This window comes from Oryctolagus cuniculus, chromosome 8 (assembly GCF_964237555.1).
Source record: "Oryctolagus cuniculus chromosome 8, mOryCun1.1, whole genome shotgun sequence".
Lineage (NCBI taxonomy): Eukaryota > Metazoa > Chordata > Mammalia > Lagomorpha > Leporidae > Oryctolagus > Oryctolagus cuniculus.
In genome coordinates this window covers 90,157,640-90,177,246 of record NC_091439.1, presented here as the reverse complement: position 1 = coordinate 90,177,246, position 19,607 = coordinate 90,157,640, and the positions used below count along the sequence as shown (strand labels likewise).

At 40.9% G+C, this 19,607-nt stretch overlaps 1 protein-coding gene across 2 annotated transcripts in view; it reads left to right on the top strand.

Annotated features, from left to right (window-relative positions):
• The window catches only part of USO1 (USO1 vesicle transport factor), a 91,360-nt gene that overhangs the window by 10,491 nt on the left and 61,262 nt on the right, over positions 1-19,607 (top strand). For both annotated transcript variants that reach the window (XM_051819677.2, XM_051819678.2), the window contains exons 2-4: positions 9,882-9,968; positions 10,053-10,117; positions 17,498-17,574. In XM_051819677.2, coding sequence (XP_051675637.1) covers positions 9,882-9,968; positions 10,053-10,117; positions 17,498-17,574 — 229 coding nt within the window. The remainder of the gene's footprint in view (positions 1-9,881; positions 9,969-10,052; positions 10,118-17,497; positions 17,575-19,607) is intronic.

Genomic DNA, 19,607 nt, shown 5'->3' with positions numbered 1-19,607 from the left:
TCTCTCTCTCTCTCTCCCCCCCCTCCCCCTCTCTCTCTGCCTCTCCATCTCTCTCTGTGTAACTCTTTCAAATAAATAAATAAATCTTAAAACAAATATATATGACACCTTAGAACAGAGCACATAGTAAGTGCTGTTATGCCACATTTTACCAGTTCTGAGATGCATATTAGCATCTGAAATCAGGATGCATCTTATAAAGTATAATTGGGGGGTATGTCTTTTTTCTTGGTAATATATTAAAAGACTATGAATCTGCCAGCGCCGCGGCTCACTAGGCTAATCCTCTGCCTTGCGGCGCCAGCACACCGGGTTCTAGTCCCGGTCGGGGCGCCGGATTCTGTCCCGGTTGCCCCTCTTCCAGGCCAGCTCTCTGCTGTGGCCAGGGAGTGCAGAGGAGGACGGCCCAAGTGCTTGGGCCCTGCACCCCATGGGAGACCAGGAAAAGCACCTGGCTCCTGGCTCCTGCCATTGGATCAGCGTGATGCGCCGGCCACAGCGCGCCGGCCGCGGCGGCCATTGGAGGGTGAACCAACGGCAAAAGGAAGACCTTTCTCTCTGTCTCTCTCTCTCACTGTCCACTCTGCCTGTCCAAAAAAAAAAAAGAGAGACTAAGAATCTTAAAATTGTTGATTTATTAAATTGTGTGAAGTATGGTGTTAGCTATAATTAGTACCAATATTTTTTCAAGAAAATATAGAAATCTGTATTTCTATGTGAATCGTTCAGCTTTAAGATGTTGGCTTAAAAATTATTATTATTATTATTATTATTATTATTATTTTTGACAGGCAGAGTAGACAGTGAGAGAGAGGGAGAGAGAGACAGAGAGAAAGGTCTTCCTTTGCTGTTGGTTCACCCTCCAAAGGTTGCCGTGGCCGGCGCTCCGCGCTGATCCAATGGCAGGAGCCAGGTACTTACTTATCCTGGTCTCCCATGGGGTGCAGGGCCCAAGCACTTGGGCCATCCTCCACTACACTCCCGGGCCACAGCAGAGAGCTGGCCTGGAAGAGGGGCAACCGGGACAGAATCCGGCGCCCCAACCGGGACTAGAACCCCGTGTGCCAGCGCTGCAAGGTGGAGGATTAGCCTAGTGAGCCGCGGCGCCAGCCTTTAAAAATTATTTTAAAAACTATATAAAGCAAATACATTTGTCAAATAGTATAGTAAGTATAATACATGATTGCTTATTAGATAAAATTAAGTATTTTTGAGGTATTCTAAGTTTTAAATATCGTGTAACCTTAGAGTACATCTAATTTACCTTTTTTTTTTTTTTTTTTGACAGGCAGAGTGGACAGTGAGAGAGACAGAGAGAAAGGTCTTCCTTTTGCCGTTGGTTCACCCTCCAATGGCCGCCACGGCCAGTGTGCTGCAGCCGGCACACCGCTCTGATCCAAAGGCAGGAGCCAGGTGCCTCTCCTGGTCTCCCATGGGGTGCAGGGCCCAAGCACCTGGGCCATCCTCCACTGCACTCCCTGGCCACAGCAGAGAGCTGGCCTGGAAGAGGGGCAACCGGGACTAGAACACGGTGTGCCGGCTCCGCAGGTGGAGGATTAGCCTATTGAGCTGCGCCGCCAGCCCTAATTTACCTTTGCATTTTGCAGATGATGGACTGACTTAGAATGTATTTAATGTAGAGTTGTTCCTTATTATTCATCAATTACTTATTTGCAAAATCACCTGCTCACTAAAATGTACTTGTAACCCCGGAGTCAATGACTGTCATGGACATGGATAGAGCAGTGAAAAATTGGAGTCACTAATGTACACATTCCCAGATGAGGTCAAACAAGGTCATGGCCTGTCTTATTTCAATGCATATTGTCAATAAATGGCCTTTGTGTAGTCTGTTTAGTATTATATTTTCTGTATTTTGTTGATTTTTTTTTTTGAGTGGGGGTTTTCTTGTTAAAAATGACCCCAGAGGCAGGCAGGCAGGCAGGCAGGCACAACAATTAATCCCTGCATCCCATTTTGGAGTTCCTGGGATTGAATCCTGCCTCTACTTCTGTCTAACTTTCTACTGGGAGGCAGCAGATGATAACTTAAGTACTTGGGTTCCTGCCTTACCAAGCCATGGCTGTTGAAGGCATTTGGGGAATGAACCAGTGGATGGAGGATCTGTGTTCTGTGTCCTTTATTGCTTTGCAAATAAAATTTTAATGCCACCTCCCACCCCACTCCCTGTGTTGTGGCCACTGCCTGTGTTGACACTGGCATCCCATATGCATATGAGCAGCAGTTGGATTCCCAGCTGCTCCGCTTCCAATCCAACTCCATGCAGCAGAAGACAGCCCAAGTTCTTGGGTCCCTGCCACCTGTTTGGGAGACCTAGATGGAGTTCCTGGCTCCTGGCTTCAGCTTTGGCCAGCCCTGGCTGTTGCAGCCTTTTGGGGAGTGAACAGTGAGAGGAAGACCTCTTTCACTCTCACTCTCTCTTTCTTTTAAATAAATAAACACACATTTAAAAAAGAAAAGTGAGCCCCGGCTCACTTGGTTAATCCTCCAGCCTGCAGCGGACATGGTTCCGGGTTCAAGTCCCAGTTGCCTCTCTTCCAGTCCAGCTCTCTGCTGTGGCCCGGGAAGGCAGTGGAGGATGGCCCAAGTGCTTGGGCGCCTGCACTCGTGTGGGAGACCAGGAAGAAGCACCTGGCTCCTGGCTTTGGATCAGCATAGCGCCGGCTGTAGGGGCCATTTGGGGGTTGAACCAACTGAAGGAAGACCTTTCTCTCTCTCTCTCTCTCTCTCTCTCTCTCTCCATATATACATATATATATATATATAAAAAACTCTGTCAAATAAAAAAAGAAAAGAAAAATAACTCCTAGCCACCCTTGGGGGCGGGGATTGTTGTGCTGTCTAGAGTTCTAAGCACAGGAAAGCTGTGATGTGCCTTACAGGGAAGGTGGGTGTGTTAGACAGGCTTCATTCAGGTGTGAGCTGTAATGCCGTCCTCCTGGACTCAGGCATGCATGCTGACAGTTTTAAATGAAATACATCTTTAAATGAAATACACCTAAGACTAGTTTCTGTCTTATCTGTGGTCAGAAATGTGACGAGATGGTCTTGCAAGGGACTAACTAACCTTGTAATTCCCTTAGGATCTTTGTTTCAGTATTCACTAATCCAGTGTTCCTGGTGACTTTTGAGAACATAACTACCATGGAAAACAAGAATTGAACATTTTCAGAAAGCAGATGAACAGTGAGTCAATCAGATGGAATGTTGAAGCAGATAATAGGATAGAAGCAAGGTCTAATAATATTCTGAAATTTTTTGTAATTTTTTTCCTTTGAGTTATTGAAGCAATAGTGAAAACATGCTTATTGCAAATACACTAATTTTAAATAGTGTATAGTCTAAAGTCGCCCCTTTCTTCCCTCAGTTTCATTTCTAATCACCAGGAGTAATCTCTAATATAGTTCAGTGTGCAGCTTTCCAGAGTAAATACTCTGGGGTTTGAGGTGGTCAAAGGTCAATGTTACAATACAGTGAAGTTAGTAATGTCATTCATTCATTCATTCACTGAACAAATAATAGTGTTGCAAGTTTCATGGGGGCCACGGTCACTGTAACCTAACAGCAGTAGTCTGTGATTAAGTAAAGTTTGGAAATTGAGGCTAAGCATTTGAAAGTTCTGTACAAATGAATAATTGTATAGATGTTGGTTCTAATTAAAAAAAAAAACACACACAGAATTTATCTTTTATATGCTCATGAGCATGTGTGATTTCACTTTTCTAGTAACTTTTTTTTTAAAAAAAAAAGTTTTATTTAATGTCTTTCAAAAGCAGACATGTAGGAAGAGAGATAGGCAGAGATCTCCAGTCTACTGGTTTACTCCCCAAATGTCTGTAACAGCTGGGGCTGGGCCAGGCTGAAGTCAGGAGTTGGGAACTCAGTCTGGTTCTCCCAAATGGGTGGCAGGAAGTTACCTATTTAAGCCATCACCTGCTGCTTCCCAGGATACACAGCGTTGTGGCACATCGGGTTAAACCACTGCCTGCAACATCAGCACCCCCTGTCATAGCACCAGTAGGAGTCCTGTCTACACTGCTTCCAGTCCAGCTCCTGACTAATGTTGTGAAGGCAGGAGAAAATGGCCTGAGTACTTGGACCCCTGCCACCCACATGGGAGATTCTGGTGGAGTACCAGGCTCCTGGCTTTGGCCTGGCATAGCCCCAACCATCCCAGCCATTTGGAGAGGGAACCAGCAGATGGAAGATCTCTTTCTGTCTCTTCCCTCTGTTTGTTTCATTCTACCTTTCAAATAAATAAAGTAAACCCTTTTATTTTTTTAAAGGGTGATTGCTGATTCATGATATCAGGCTTAGATTCTGGTTCTTTTATTATTATAGAAAAACATTATTTGCACTCCTGTTTACAGAAAAGCTGTAGAAGTGTATAAAAGGAAAGGCCTCCATGAATAGACATTTAGAGTATTTCTGTTTTGTTTCTTTTGCTATTGCAGTGCTGCAGTGATTGTTCTTGTACTTGACTGTATGTGTGTATATATCGCTCTGGGAAATGTGTTTTAGAAGTTGAATTCATACAGTGACTGTCCCAGACACCCTTGAGGATGCCTGGCCTCTTAAATTCAGTCTTGATTATTTTAAGGGTCTCACAACCCTTTGTGCCTTTGCCCATTTCTACTGCCCTGATTTTTTTATTTACTTTATTGTCGTTATCATGAGCTGATGTGTGCTTTTCAGTCTCATTTCTTTCTACTCCAGCTTGTCATCTCAGCAAGTTTAATTCTAAAAGAAAGAGTGCATTAATTCCTGTCATTTTCTGAAGTAATTTTTTAGTGCTGATTTTTCCTTATGTAGTTGGTAGCTTCTGATGATGGGTGTCCTAGAGTAAGGCTCCAGCTGCCTTAGAACAAGGAACTACCCACCCTGGCTGGGCTGGTAGTCAGGCTAGTCAGGGTCCTTAGTGGGCTGTAGAGCAAGCGGAGCTGTTCATGGGGACTGCTTTACAATATCCCCCTATTTACCAAAAAACAAAACAAAACAAAACCTTGCAGTTCCTGTAGTTTGCAGCACAAGCTTGGACTCATTTCTCTGCAAGGAGGAGGAATATGGGCTTTGGAGTGCAACATCCTAGCTCAGTCAGAATCTGACCGTGCTACCAAAATGGCAGTATATTTTGGGGTGCATTGCTTTGTTCAGCTGCTATAATAGAAGACAGAAAACAAAAATTTAAACTAAGAGTTTCTGTCTTTTCTCCAATAAAAGTCAAACTAGGAGGGGGCATGTAACCTAGTATTAAGACAGTTGCATCCCTCCCGCATCACAGGTACCTGAATTGGATTCCAGCCGCTGCTCCTGATTCCAGCTTTCATCTAATAGAGACCCTGGGAAGCAGTGGTGATGGCTCAAGTAACTGGGTTCCTGCCACCCACATGGGAGACCTGGATTGGCTCCCAGATTTGATCCCAGCCTTGCTGGCATTTTAGGGAGTGAACCAGTAGATACGAGAGCATGCTCTTGCGCTCGCTTGCTCGCTCCCTCCCTCTTTCTGTCCCTCGTTTTCTCTCTCTCTCTCTCTGCCTTTCAAATAAAAAAAAAAATGTAAAAGTCCAACCTACTGGACACTCCCTTTGGTGATGTAGTTTTACTTCTTGGGATGTCACAGAGGCCCAGGTGCTACTTGGCCAAAAGGGTATGAGCGGTTTTAGTTTCAATAGTTTTTGCCAAACTGCAGCTTTTTTAGTTCCCTTCACTTTGACAGAAAATGAGTAGGTTCATTATCTCTTTGTTTATCATTTATAGTACTATTTAAAAGATCTTTATTGAACTTTAAAGAAAAAATAAGCTTCTATAAATTTTCACAAAGTGAAAAAGTGCTGTAACCACTCTGATAAAAGAACTGAATGTTACCAGCACTCAGAGGTCCTCTATGTGCGCCACTTAGTGACTCCCAAGAGTAATCACTAAATTGACTTCTGGTGGCATGGGTTGATTCTGTCTGCTTTTCTGTTTTATAAAACTGGAGTCATTTAGTTCACGGTACTCATTTTTATTCTTAATTTTTGTGACTGAAAAAAAGATCTCAGCTGGCGCCGCCGGGTTCTAGTCCCCGTCATGGCACCAGAATCTGTCCCGGTTGCTCCTCTTCCAGGCCAGCTCTCTGCTGTGGCCCGGGAGTGCAGTAGAGGTCCTTGGGCCCTGCACCCGCATGGGAGACCAGGAGAAACACCTGGCTCCTGGCTTCGGATCAGCACGATGCGCCAGCCGCAGCGGCCACTGGGAGGTGAACCAACAGCAAAAGGAAGACCTTTCTGTCTCTCTCACTGTCCACTCTGCCTGTCAAAGAAAAAAAAAAAAGAAAAAAAGATCTCATTGCTATTTTAACTTGTATGTACCTTCATAATGACTGAAATTCAGATTGTCTTTGTGTATCTCTCACAGCTTTTTTTTTTTTTTTTTTTTTTTTTTTGACAGGCAGAGTTAGAGACAGAGAGAAAGGTCTTCCTTCCGTTGGTTCACTTCCCAAATAGCCGCCACGGCTGGTGCACTGCACCGATCCGGAGCCAGAAGTCAGGCACTTCCTCCCGGTCTCCCATGTGGGTGCAGGGCCCAAGCACTTGGGCCATCCTCCACTGCCTTCCCGGGCCACAGCAGAGAGCTGAACTGGAAGAGGGGCAACCAGGACAGAACTGGCACCCCAACTGGGACTAGAACCTGGAGTGCCAGTGCCGTAGGTAGAGGATTAGCCTAGTAAGCCATGGTGCTGGCCTCTCTTATGGCCTTTTTTTTTTTTTTTTTTTTTTTTTAATTAATAGGGCTCAAACGTTAGCTTGTTTAGAACATAAAATAAGAATTGAAAATAAGAACAAAACAAACCCCCAAACTCCAGGATTATGATCATCACCCTCCATTATTCCTACATCCACAAACATCACTTACTTTACATTTTTGCTTTCAATGATTAAAGAGCTTCTAGACTTCAAAAATCATTATTTGGCACAGGTACCTATATACGCTAGCTGAAATTGCGGCTGAGAGTAAAGCTCAAACCCTGAGTGGTACTTGGATTACATACTTGAAAGGTGGTAAGAATTCCAAACCTAGAACCAGTGCTTGAGGCCAAAAAATGCATAGAGAAAATTCCCTGCTTATAATCATCAACTGTAAACTACCTTGAAAAAATAACAAAAAAATGTCCAAGACCCAGGTAGAGCGAATTGCAGTGCTACTCATGAAAACTGTTTTTGGATTAAGAAATTCTTCAAACGGAGAGTAATGACATTGGTGTTTTCAAAAGATGAGAAGTAGTTTTCCTAATGGTTAAAAAAAAAGTTGATTGGCCAGCGCCGCGGCTCAATAGGCTAATCCTCCACCTAGCGGCGCTGGCACACCAGGTTCTAGTCCCGGTCGGTGCGCTGGATTCTGTCCCGGTTGCCCCTCTTCCAGGCTAGCTCTCTGCTGTGGCCCGGGAAGGCAGTGGAGGATGGCCCAAGTGCTTGGGCCCTGCACCCCATGGGAGACCAGGAGAAGTACCTGGCTCCTGCCTTTGGATCAGCGCGGTGCGCTGGCCGCAGCGTGCCAGCCGTGGCGGCCATTGGAGGGTGAACCAACGGCAAAGGAAGACCTTTCTCTCTGTCTCTCTCACTATCCGCTCTGCCTGTCAAAAATTAAAAAAAAAAAAAAAAAAAAGTTGATCAGTTTAATAGTTATATTGATTCCATTTTGAAAAAAACAATATAATTGTCAAAGTAAATACAGTTTAATGTAGAATGATTTCTAAATGTGAACAGTTAGAATGAGTAAGAAAGTAAAGCCAGACTCAGTTGTCTTACTTTCTCTGCAGTATGAAGAAATACAAATCAGCACAGAAGAGGCTCTTAGAAATCCTGCAGTGCAGAAACCGATTTAATTTTGTAAAGCCCTGTGTTTCTCACTTGCTCTGTGATCACAGAAATTCTATTAATATCTTCTAGGACACTGGAAGTCTGCAAAACATAATTTGGAAAATGCTGTGTGTATTTAAACATCATTCATGTTTTACATAAGGTATAAACATTTGAGGGGCAAACCAGGATTTCATTTTATAGAATTTTTGTAAGAGCCATCATTAAGGAATATATGATAACTTATGATAAATATCTGAGCTTAAAAGGGGCCTGAATATAGCAGTTTTTTTTTAAAAAATATCTTCTTTATAAGGTATTTTCCATATATTTTCACCCAGTCTGTAGCTTACCATTTACATGCTCTTAGTGTAGTGATTTTTGAAGAGACGCGAAGTCCAATTTATTACGTTATTCTTTTATGCACTCTTGTATGCATTTGAGATGTCTGCCTAATAAGAGGTCACTGGGATTTTTATCCTATGCTTTCTTATAAAAGTTATATAGCTCTAGGTTTCCAAAATAATTTTTCAAATTTTATATATTTAACTATTTGAGAGACACAAAGAGAGAGTGAGAGGTTCACTGACAGAGGGAGAGAGTTCCCATTCAAATGCCCACAATGGCCAGGGCTGGGCCAGGCCAAAGCCAGGACCCAGGAACTCAATCCATGTCTCCCTGTGTGGGTGGCACAGACTCTGCTGCTAGAACCATCATCGCCTACGGTCTCCCAAGGTGCACATTTAGCAGGAAGCTGTAATCAGTAGTGGAAATGAGGCTCAAACCCACATACTGTCATGAGATGGGGGCATCTTAACCACTAGGCCAGATGCCTACCCCACCAAAGTCTTTATAGACTTTGGTACAAACACAGAGTTTGGTACATTTGCTTCACTACGCCCATAATTTACATTTAGTTTTATAATTTGCTTTTTTTTCCCCTCACTGTTTATTATGTCATGGTATTTTTGCATAAGTACAGTTAATTCTCTTGAACAGTTGCATAGTATTTCACCAAATAATATATCTCAACTTATTCAGCTTTTATTTTGTTGATGGACAGTTGCTTGATTCCAATTTTTTCTGCTGCAAATAATACTCCAAGAATTATTTTAAAATTCAGTTTGAATTTTAATTCATATATTTTATCATAGAAATATTTTTTCCTTCCACATTTTGAGGCACTCCTAAAACCTTACATTTTTGATATGTATAGTTTTTAACTTTCCTTATAACCTAGAGTGGAAATGTTAGAAACGTAGAGTGGAAATGTTAGGATAAATTTATATGGTTAAACAATTGTTATTTTAAAAAAAATTAAGTAACTTTCTATCTTGCAGCATAACCCTGTTGGATTATGCATCCTGTTTGGTTAAAATAGTCATAGCAGATATGTTTAGAAAACTGATTCTAGGCCGGCGCCGTGGCTCACTAGGCTAATCCTCCGCCTGCGGCGCCAGCACCCCAGGTTCTAGTCCTGGTCCCGGCGCCGGTTCAGTCCTGGTTGCTCCTCTTCCAGGCCAGCTCTCTGCTATGGCCCGGGAGAGCAGTGGAGGATGGCCCAAGTCCTTGGACCCTGCACCCTATGGGAGACCAGGAGAAGCACCTGGCTCCTGCCTTCAGATCAGCGCAGCATGCCAGCTGCAACACGCTGACCATAGCGGCCACTTGGGGGGTGAACCAAGAGAAAAAGGAAGACCTTTCTCTCTGTCTCTCTCACTGTCTAACTGCCTCGCAAATAAATAAATAAAAGAAAACTGATTCTAATGATTTCTTAATTACTCAATTTATGTGATTGACTTTCATTGACTTTTCCTTCACCCTTTCCCACTTTTCAGATCTCTGAGAAAAAAATGTGTTTGATTTTTATAATGAGATTATAATACCGCTTAAAACGATACCTAGATTTTTGAAGACTGTTTCTACAACATCTCATTTGCTGATTGTTTTCAAAATTGGTTGAAATTTGGGGAACTTCATAGTCTCCTTTCTCATGTCATAATGTCATTTTTGCTTTGACAGATTCAAAAGCTTTGTGACAGAGTAGCTTCATCTACTTTACTGGATGATCGAAGAAATGCTGTGCGTGCTCTCAAATCATTATCTAAGGTCTGTAATACTTTGTTAAATTTCTGAGTTTTGTTAAATTGAATATTAATTTCTTTAATAACATTTTTCTTTTCTTATGTGCAGAAATACCGCTTGGAAGTGGGTATCCAAGCTATGGAACACCTAATCCATGTTTTACAAACAGATCGGTAGGTCTTTTTTTAATGATTTTTCTTCCTAGTTTTTGTTGAACTTTTAGCTAAATTGTTTTAAGTCAGCATCTCTGGTCAGAAGTTACTAACATACTACAGCTATTAAATTTTATTTTCAGTTGTCATTTCAATAAATATTTATTAGACACTGGTTCCAAGCCATCGTGTTAAGCTTTGGGACATAAAAATGGAATGAATTTACTGTTAATTAAAGGTTTAGGTTTTGGGTATTTGGGGAAATGGCTGTTTTGATACTAATTGATATTATAGTGTATCAGTTATCTAGACTTAATATTTAGGGAAATAAACTGCAGATATAAGAGTTAAGGGTTAAATCTGAGCAAGTCTTCAGGAGAAGATGATTCAGCTGGTTTGTAGCTCTTTCTATTTTTAAGGGCTTTATCTGTATCTGTGGGGTTTTTTTGTTTGTTTGTTTTTTAGATTTATTTATTTATTTATTTGAAAGTCAGTTACATAGAGAAGGAGAGGCAGAGAGAGAGGTCTTCTGTCCGCTGGTTCACTCCCCAATTAGCCCCAATGGCCAGAGCTGTGCCTGTCCTAAGCCAGGAACTTCTTCGAGGTTTCCCACACAGGTGCAGGGGCCCAAGCACTTGGGCCATTTTCTGCTGCTTTCCCAGGCCATAACAGAGAGCTGGATTGGAAGTGGAGCAGCCAGGACTCAAACTGGTGCCCATATGGGATAGTGGCACTATAGGTGGTGGTTTACCCGCTATACCACAGCACTGGCCTCTCTGCATCTTTGTTTTTAATTGTGCATGGATAACTTTCAACTCTTACCTCTTGTTGACTATGTCTTAAAAGATTTAATTGCTCTTCAGACATTTCTACTATACCAAGATCTCTCACAGGTACCTCAAATTCAAAATGTTTACCCACTTCCATTACCTTTTATCCTGAATTTATCCCAGTTGGTAGTACCTTTCCATTCAAGCCAGAATTGAAGGCTTCCTGTTTAACTCATCCTCCTCCTTAACCCGTTACGCCTATGTAGACCCCCAAAACAGCTGGAATCCTTGATTTCCTTTGTTAACCTTAGTTCTAGCCTTCAGTAACAATCATCTAAACCATGTTCATAGCCTCTGGCTTAATCATTTTTAGCTAACAAATTCCTTGAAAACTGAGTAACTCAAAATAAGAAGTATTTATTATCTCAGTTTCGGTGGATCAGGAATTGAGGAGTGGCTTATCTAGGTAGGCTCAGGGGCTCTTAGGAGGTTAGAGTCAAGATGCCAGGCAGGGCTGTAGTCATCTAAAGGCCTGATTGGATCTTCCTCCCCAAGCTGTGGGGCTGCTTGAGTATCCTTATGATATGGCAGCCAGCTTCCCCCCAAGCAATCCTAGGAAGAGAACAGAGAAAGCCAAAATGCCTTTCATGACTTAGTCTCAGAAGTCGTGTACCACCAGTTCCACCACATTGCAGTTATCAAAAATTAGGTTCTGCCTTTTAAAGGGAGGCATATCAAAGAGTTTTGGACACAGTTGAAAGCTATCATTTTCAATCTGTACTGTTTGCCTTTGATCCTTTGTCCCTCCATTCATTCTACACATTCCAAGTATTGTCCTTCTGAAATGCAAATCTGTCAGTCACCTATTTATAATGCATTGCATCAGCTCAGTGTAGTGTGAAGTCCAAATTTCTCAAAGGACAGAATGTAAGCTTTTAAAAAAACCTGGGTACTAGCTATATGTCCAGACTTGTAGCTTCCCATTCAGTTGTATTTCAGCAATAATCAGCTGCTTATTCATCCCAGTTAGGACCTCTCAGCTTCTCCCCACTGTGACTCGGATTGGCTACCTTCAAAGGAACCAACTAAGTCTAATGTACTTGAATAAAGGCATTGGAAACATCAGGACATCACATTAGGTAACTTTCATAGGTAGAATAATGCCTCCTCCCTCAAGATATCTATAGCCAAATCCCTGTGGTCTCTGAATGTTATATTAAATGGCAAAAGGAACATTGTGAGTGTGACTGAGTTAAGTACTTCAGATGGGAAGAGTGTGCTGGATTATCCAGCTGCATCCAGTGTAATCTTAAGCATGCTTTAAAGTAGAACAGGAAGGCAGAAGAGGTCAAAGTGTCCTTTTTAGTTCCCAGCAGAAAATACATGTAGATGTGCGTGATAGCAGTTAATGGACTTTTTAAGAAAGCATTTACTGTGTGCCAGGCACTGTGCTTGCAAGTGTGGTACACCACATGGCTTTGTGAATTTGTGAACAGATAATTTCGTCAGGAACTGCTAAGTTCTGCTGTGACTCTGCGGTAACCAAAAAGCAAACCTTCCTGTGAGCCTTCCTATGTTTCATTCCCTCTCTTGTGCTTCTCCTTCCCATTTGCCTCTGGTATTTTTTTTCCCTCTGTTTTCAAAGTATTCTGTGAAGGTTTTGTTGTTGTTTTGTTTTTTTGATGTTATTGACTGCAGATGTCTCTATTCTGCAGCCATTTCTCTTTCCACGTGCTCTTATTGTTGTTTCTGTTTCATGCTGCTTCTCCTGGCCGTTCTGCCACCCAGAATCCTTCCACCAAATCCCTTCATCCTTGGCTGCATCACAGATAGTTGCGTTTCCTTTCTTGGCGTGACGTGAAGCTGTCCATCTGACCATGGGTCTGCTTTCCCTATAGATGACTATTGTAAGGGGCTGTGGTCACTATCAAACCAAAACCAAATCTCGTTGTCTGTTAGCTTTCATTCTCTATTCCTTCTTCCTGCTAGGACCTAGCAACCACTGTTTTCTGGCTTTATAAGATTTTACTCTTTTGTAAACTTGATACAAATGGAATCATGATACGTGGCCTTTTGTGTAATACTTCTTTCCCTTAACATACTTTGTTAAGAGTCATCCATCTTTTTTTTTTTTTTTAAAGATTGATTTATTTATTTGAAAGTCAGAGTTACACAGAGAGGAGAAGCAGAGAGAGAGAGAGTGGAATCTTCCATCCGATGGTTCACTCCCCAGATGGCCGCAATGGCCAGAACTGCACTGATCCAAAACCACGAGCCAGGAGCTTCTTCCAGGTCTCCCATGCGGGTGCAGGGACCCAAGGACTTGGGCCATCTTCTTACTGCTTTCCCAGGCCATAGCAGAGAGCTGGATCAGAAGTGGAGCAGCTGGGTCTCGAACCAGCACCTATATGGGATACTGGCACTTTAGGCCAGGGCATTAATCTGCTGGGCCACAGTGCCGGCCCCCAGTCATCCATGTTTTATGTTTTAGCATATATCAGTCTTCCTTTTATAGCTACATAATAGTAACTTTGTTTATCCATACATTAGTTGATGGCCATTCAGCGTTTCTACTTTGAGATTGTTATGAATAATGCTCCACAAACATTTGTTTACTGATTTTTATATGAATATGTGTTTTTGATTCCCTTGGGTATATCCTTAGGCATGCAGTTACTGGTCATGTCTTTTATTTTCTTTTTCTTTTTTTTTTTTTTTTTCTGACAGGCAGAGTGGATAGTGAGAGAGAGAGACAGAGAGAAAGGTCTTCCTTTTTGCCATTGGTTCACCCTCCAATGGACTCCACGGCTGGTGCGCTGCGGCTGGCGCACCGCGCTGATCCGAAGGCAGGAGCCAGGTGCTTCTTTTGGTCTCCCGTGGGGTGCAAGGCCCAAGCACTTGGGCCATCCTCCACTGCCTTCCCGGGCCTCAGCAGAGAGCTGGCCTGGAAGAGGGGCAACCGGGACAGAATCCGGCGCCCTGACCGGGACTAGAACCTGACGTGCCGGCGCCGTTAGGTGGAGGATTAGCCTATTGAGCCGTAGCGCCGGCAGTGGTCATGTCTTAATTTCTTGTTTGACCTTGAAGAATTGTCTAACTCGCCCACAAGGACTATACCATTTTACATTCCCACCAGTAATTTATGAAGGTCCAGTTCCTCCACATCCTTGTATATCTTTTTTGAAGAAATGTCTTTTCTAATCCTGATTCATTTTAGTTTGGATTACTTGTCTTTTTATTGTTGCATTTAATATATATTCTGGATATAAGTGCTTTATCAGATATAGGATTTGCAAATATTATCTTTAGTTCCTGTGGACTCTCGTCTTTTCACTTTATTGATGGTGTTGTTTGAAGCCAAAAAGTCTTAATTTTGATGAAGTGCAGTTCAACAGAGTATTTCAAAAAGTTCGTGGAAATGGAATTAAGTTTATTTGGTACCAAAAATTTGAAACTTATATAATTTTTCATAATACACATTTTCAGTGAACTTTTTGAAGACCCCCCTCCTATTTTATTGCTTGTGTTTTTGGTGTCTATCTAAAAAGAGCATTGTCTGTTCCAAAGTTTTGAGAATTTAAGCCTGTCTTTTCTGCTTAGTTTTTAAGCTCTTGGCATTTACATTTAGGTCTTTTATCTACTTGGAATTAATTTCTGCATATGATGGGAGGTGAGATTCAACCCTTCTTCTGCAAATATCCAGTTGACCCTGGGTGGTTTGCTGAAAACCAAGTGAAATAAATGTTCCTGTTTATTTCTGAGTTCTCCCTTGAACTCTGTTGATTTGTGTCTCTGTCTTTATTACCCTGCCACACAGTTCTGGTTACTGTAACTTTGTAGCAAGTTTTGAAATCAGGCTATGTGGGTCCTTCACCTTTATTGTTATTTTTTTTTAAGAGATTTATTTGAAAGACAGAGTTACAGAATGAGATAGAGCCAGAGAGAGAGAGAGAGAGGTCTTCCATCCGCTGGTTCACTCCCCAAATGACCGCAAGGGCCAGAGCTGAGCTGATCCGAAGCCAGGAGCCTCTTCCACGTCTCCCACGTGGGTGCAGGGGCCATCTTTCCCAGGCCATAGGGGAGAGCTGGGTTGGAAGTGGAGCAGCTGGTTCTCGAACTGGCGACCATATGGGGTGCCAGCGCTGCAGGCTGCGGCTTTAGCCTGCTGTGCTACATCACCGGTCCCATGTTGTTATTTTTCAAGATTGTTTTGGCTACTCTGGATTCCTTGCATTCCTATGTGACTTTCAGGATTAGCTTCTCAATTTCTGCAAAAATGGCAGCTGTGATTTTGATAGGGATTGTATTGACTCTAAATCAAACCGAGGTATATTATCATTTTAACAGTATTACTTCTTGCTATCTATGAACACAGGATATCTTTTCACTTGCTAGGATCTTGGTAAAGTTTCTTTCAACAATGTTTTTTAGTTTTGCATGTACAGGCTTTTACTTCTTCAGTAAAATGTATTCCAGAATATTCAAATCTTTCTGATGTTACTTGAGGCTGATTCCTTAATTTTATTTTCTGATTATTCATTGATAATTTATAGAAATAAAATTGGGTTTTGTAAAATTGGGTTTTGAGCTTGTCTCCTGTTACTTTGCTGAATTTATTAATTCTAATAGTGGATTCATCAAGATTTTCTGTATACAAGGTTGTCTCTAAATAGCTGTGGTTTTGCTTTGTCCTTTCTAATCGGTGTGACTTATTTCATTTCCTGTGTACTGTTCTAGCTAGAACCTCCAGGTCAAGGCTGGATAGAGGTGATCTGTATTCCTGATCTTAGGGAGGAGGAATGACTGATCACCATTGCATATGTTGTTGTGAGATTTTCATGGATGTTCTTTATTGTGTTGGGGAAGTTCCCTTATATTCTTAGATTTTCATTAGTTTCTTAAAAGGTGCCCCTCAGAGTCTCAAAGTCGAAGAAAAGCAGTGTTTTTAAAAACCCACTTTTGATTTTTATATCCTGTGGGTGGAACCCCTTTTGGACACTTATCTTTGTTTTCATCTCTCATTCTTTTTTTTTTTTTTTTTTTTTTTTTTTTGACAGGCAGAGTGGACAGTGAGAGAGAGAGACAGAGAGAAAGGTCTTCCTTTGCCGTTGGTTCACCCTCCAATGGCCGTCGCGGCTGGTGCGCTGCGGCCGGTGCACTGCACTGATCCGATGGCAGGAGCCAGGTACTTCTCCTGGTCTCCCATGGGGTGCAGGACCCAAGCACTTGGGCCATCCTCCACTGCACTCCCAGGCCACAGCAGAGAGCTGGCCTGGAAGAGGGGCAACCGGGGCAGAATCCGGCGCCCTATCATTCTTGATCACTTTTTCATATTCACTGAGTCTTTGGTAGCACTAGTCTCAGTTTGCTTTCCACTACACCATTACCACGCTATATGATTTCAAAATTTGTCAACTACAAAGCCCTATACTTCCTGATTTTATAAATAGTATATATTGGGCCATTACTGTGGCGTAGTGGGTTAAGCTGCCACTTGCAGCACCAGCATCCCATAATGGGCAACAGTTCAAGTCCCAGCTGCTCCACTACCCATCCAGCTCCTGCTAATCTGCCTGGGAAAGCAGCAGAGGATAGCCCAAGGGCTCGGGCCCCTGCATCCATGTGGGAGACCCAGATGAAGCTCCTGCCTCCTGATTCCGGCCTGGCCCAGCCCAGTCAGTTGGCAGCCATTTAGTGAATGAACCAGCAAATGGAACATCTCTGTTTCTTGTCTCTTCCTGTCTCTGTAGTTCTGACTTTGAAATAAATAAATGAATCTTTAAAATAAATAAGTAGTACATGTTAAAATGCAATCTTTTTTAAGAAGATAAAGTATAGAGAAGGGATACAACTTCACTAGTCCAAGTAGAGATAATACTATTATGTGTGTGCATGGCTAATATATATATATTTATATATATATATTATAAACACATATATGTATATACATACACATAAAATTAACTGGGTTATGCTAATTTTGCTGTTTTAAAGTTGGGTTTATTTTACAAATGTATAATTTAAAATATATATAAAGACTCAAACACACACACGTGTGTGTATGTATGTATACATATACATACATCACTCAAAATTTTCTAAATGGGATTATACTGTCCATTAATTTTGGATTCAGTTCTTCTCCCATTTGACTTTATGGAAAGAGTTTTTTAGCTACCATGTCATTAAATATGCTTTCAAAGTATAAGGGTACCTTAAAAAGTTTGTGGAAAATTGAATTAAAAATAAGTTTATTTAAGTTCATGGAAGATGTATATTAGGAAAAATACATGCATGGGATTTAAAAAATAGGGGGTACCAAAATATATCCTTTAGTTCCAGATTTTTAACAAACTTTTTAAAGCATCTTTGGATAATTTTCATTGTTGCCTTATATGTATGAATTTCCACACTATTCTTTTTATGGACATTTGAGTTACTTCTGATTTTTTACAATTACAAATAAACTTTTACACATTCTTTATAGTTTGTACTCTGTATTTTCTTAGAATAGGTTTTTAGAAATAGAGTTAATAACTTATATAGTCTTAATAAATAACTGTCTAAAAATGGACATAACAATTTATACTCTACCTGGCAGTGTTTAAGTATAATAATTTCTTTTTTCCAGTTCGGATTCTGAAATAATAGGTTATGCTTTGGACACACTATATAATATAATATCTAATGATGAAGAAGAAGAAGTAGGTAAGTTTCCAGTTATTCTGACTGTGTTTCTTATACATAATATTAACTGGATTGTATTAGTCTTACTGGTGTTCAAGTTAGTTTTATTTTATAATTTTATTTATAAGGTTTCTTCTTCTTCTTCTTTTTTTTTTTTTTTTTTTTGTTAAACACAGACTTAAAAAAGACATAGGCTTAGTCCAAGAAGCGTATCATTAGGATACTTGCTTTGTGACATTATAATGAGATGGATTGTGAACTTTTTTTTTTTTTTTTTTTTTTTTGACAGGCAGAGTGGATAGTGAGAGAGACAGAGGGAAAGGTCTTCCTTTTGCCGTTGGTTCACCCTCCAGTGGCTGCCATGGCTGGCACGCTGCGGCCGGCGCACTGCGCTGATCCGAAGGCAGGAGCCAGGTGCTTCTCCTGGTCTCCCATGCGGGTGCAGGGCCCAAGCACTTGGGCCATCCTCCACTGCCTTCCTATAGGCCACAGCAGAGAGCTGGCCTGGAAGAGGGGCAACCGGGACAGAATCGGCGCCGGACCGGGACTAGAACCCTGTGTGCCAGCACTGCTAGGTGGAGGATTAGCCTATTGAGCCGCGGCGCCAGCTGATTGTGAACTTTTTAAAAAATATTTTTCCCTCTTTGTATTTGGTCTTAATTAGGCAATGCGCATAGCTAGGTCTGGACCAAATAATCATTTTTCGCTGTAGATTAAAAATCAAAACTTTTTTATATAATTGTTACTTCCAGATGACCAGTACAAAGGTTCAAGAATTTTTTCCTAATAAATCCTAAAACTTTTTACAGAGGACTTATATTAATTTACAAAGAGGAATAGCTTGTTGAGTTTAGAATTTTTTGTGTGTGTGTGCTTTATCTTAAGTCTGTTTGGTATGAAAAGACAAGAATCAGTTTGAAATCCACACATTTCTTCAGTACAGCCTTTTTTTCCTTTTTTGTTTCAAAATGCTTGCATGCTTAAAAGAAGGTAGTCTATTAACTACTTTATTGTTTATGCGAAATGCTTGCTTGAAGTCTGTGTTCATTTTGTTCTATGGCAGAAACCTAGGCAGGAAATAACGTTACACACTGCTATTAGCATGCATTCCTCAGCCATACGCTGTTGCAGTAGGAGTTAGTGGGTTTTCCATTATTGTAGACACTCAAAAGGATGGACAGTCATCTACTTTATAAACCTAATGTGCATTAAATCATGATCTTCTGAAATTCTGAGTATATTACTAAACATAGATACATATTGATTTCCTCATATTTTTGTTAAAATAAAAGTATAGCAGAAGTATCTATAAATGTTAGAATTTTAGTAATAGGAACATTTAAAAGTAGGCTGTGTTGAATAATCAATTCCTCACACTTTATCTTTTTTCTTAAATTTTTCTTTTGATGTCTAGCAACAAGTTAACTTTGTTAATTTCTCAGGGGTAAAAAATATTTGGTAAACATAATTTCGTACCCATGGAAAAAGACATTGTTGATCACATGCCAACACTTAGATACAACACCCATAAGAATACACTTGTGTGCTTCAGTTCTGTTGTTGATACTTTCTCTTTATGGCTTTATCAAAAGCTAATTCTTAACTGACACAAGGAGCCCCATTTTAGAGTGCTTTACCTTGGAAGTTTTTTAATACTTTAATGATAAATCTGTCTCATAATCCTAAAAGTGCAGCATATGCTGTATCTGCCTTAAGACATCTCCCGTGTTTGACTTAAATGAGTCTCTTTTTTCGAGAGATGATATTGCTGATTTGATATTTTGAGTTCTTATTTATGTATATACTATTACATAAAAAATATTTTGTCACCCACTTTTCATTTATTTTTGTCTACCTTTTCAGATGATGTTGAAGGTAAAAGATTGCATTTACATATGCATGATGCTTTTAGGTGTAATTTCCGGTAATATAAAAGGACACTGTCAAATGATGTTTATTTTGGTTAAAAAAAAATCAGAGATTTGTATATCAGAATTCCTTAATTGAAGAGAAATATTTGTTAATCTTATATTGCTATTATTTCGATGGCTGCT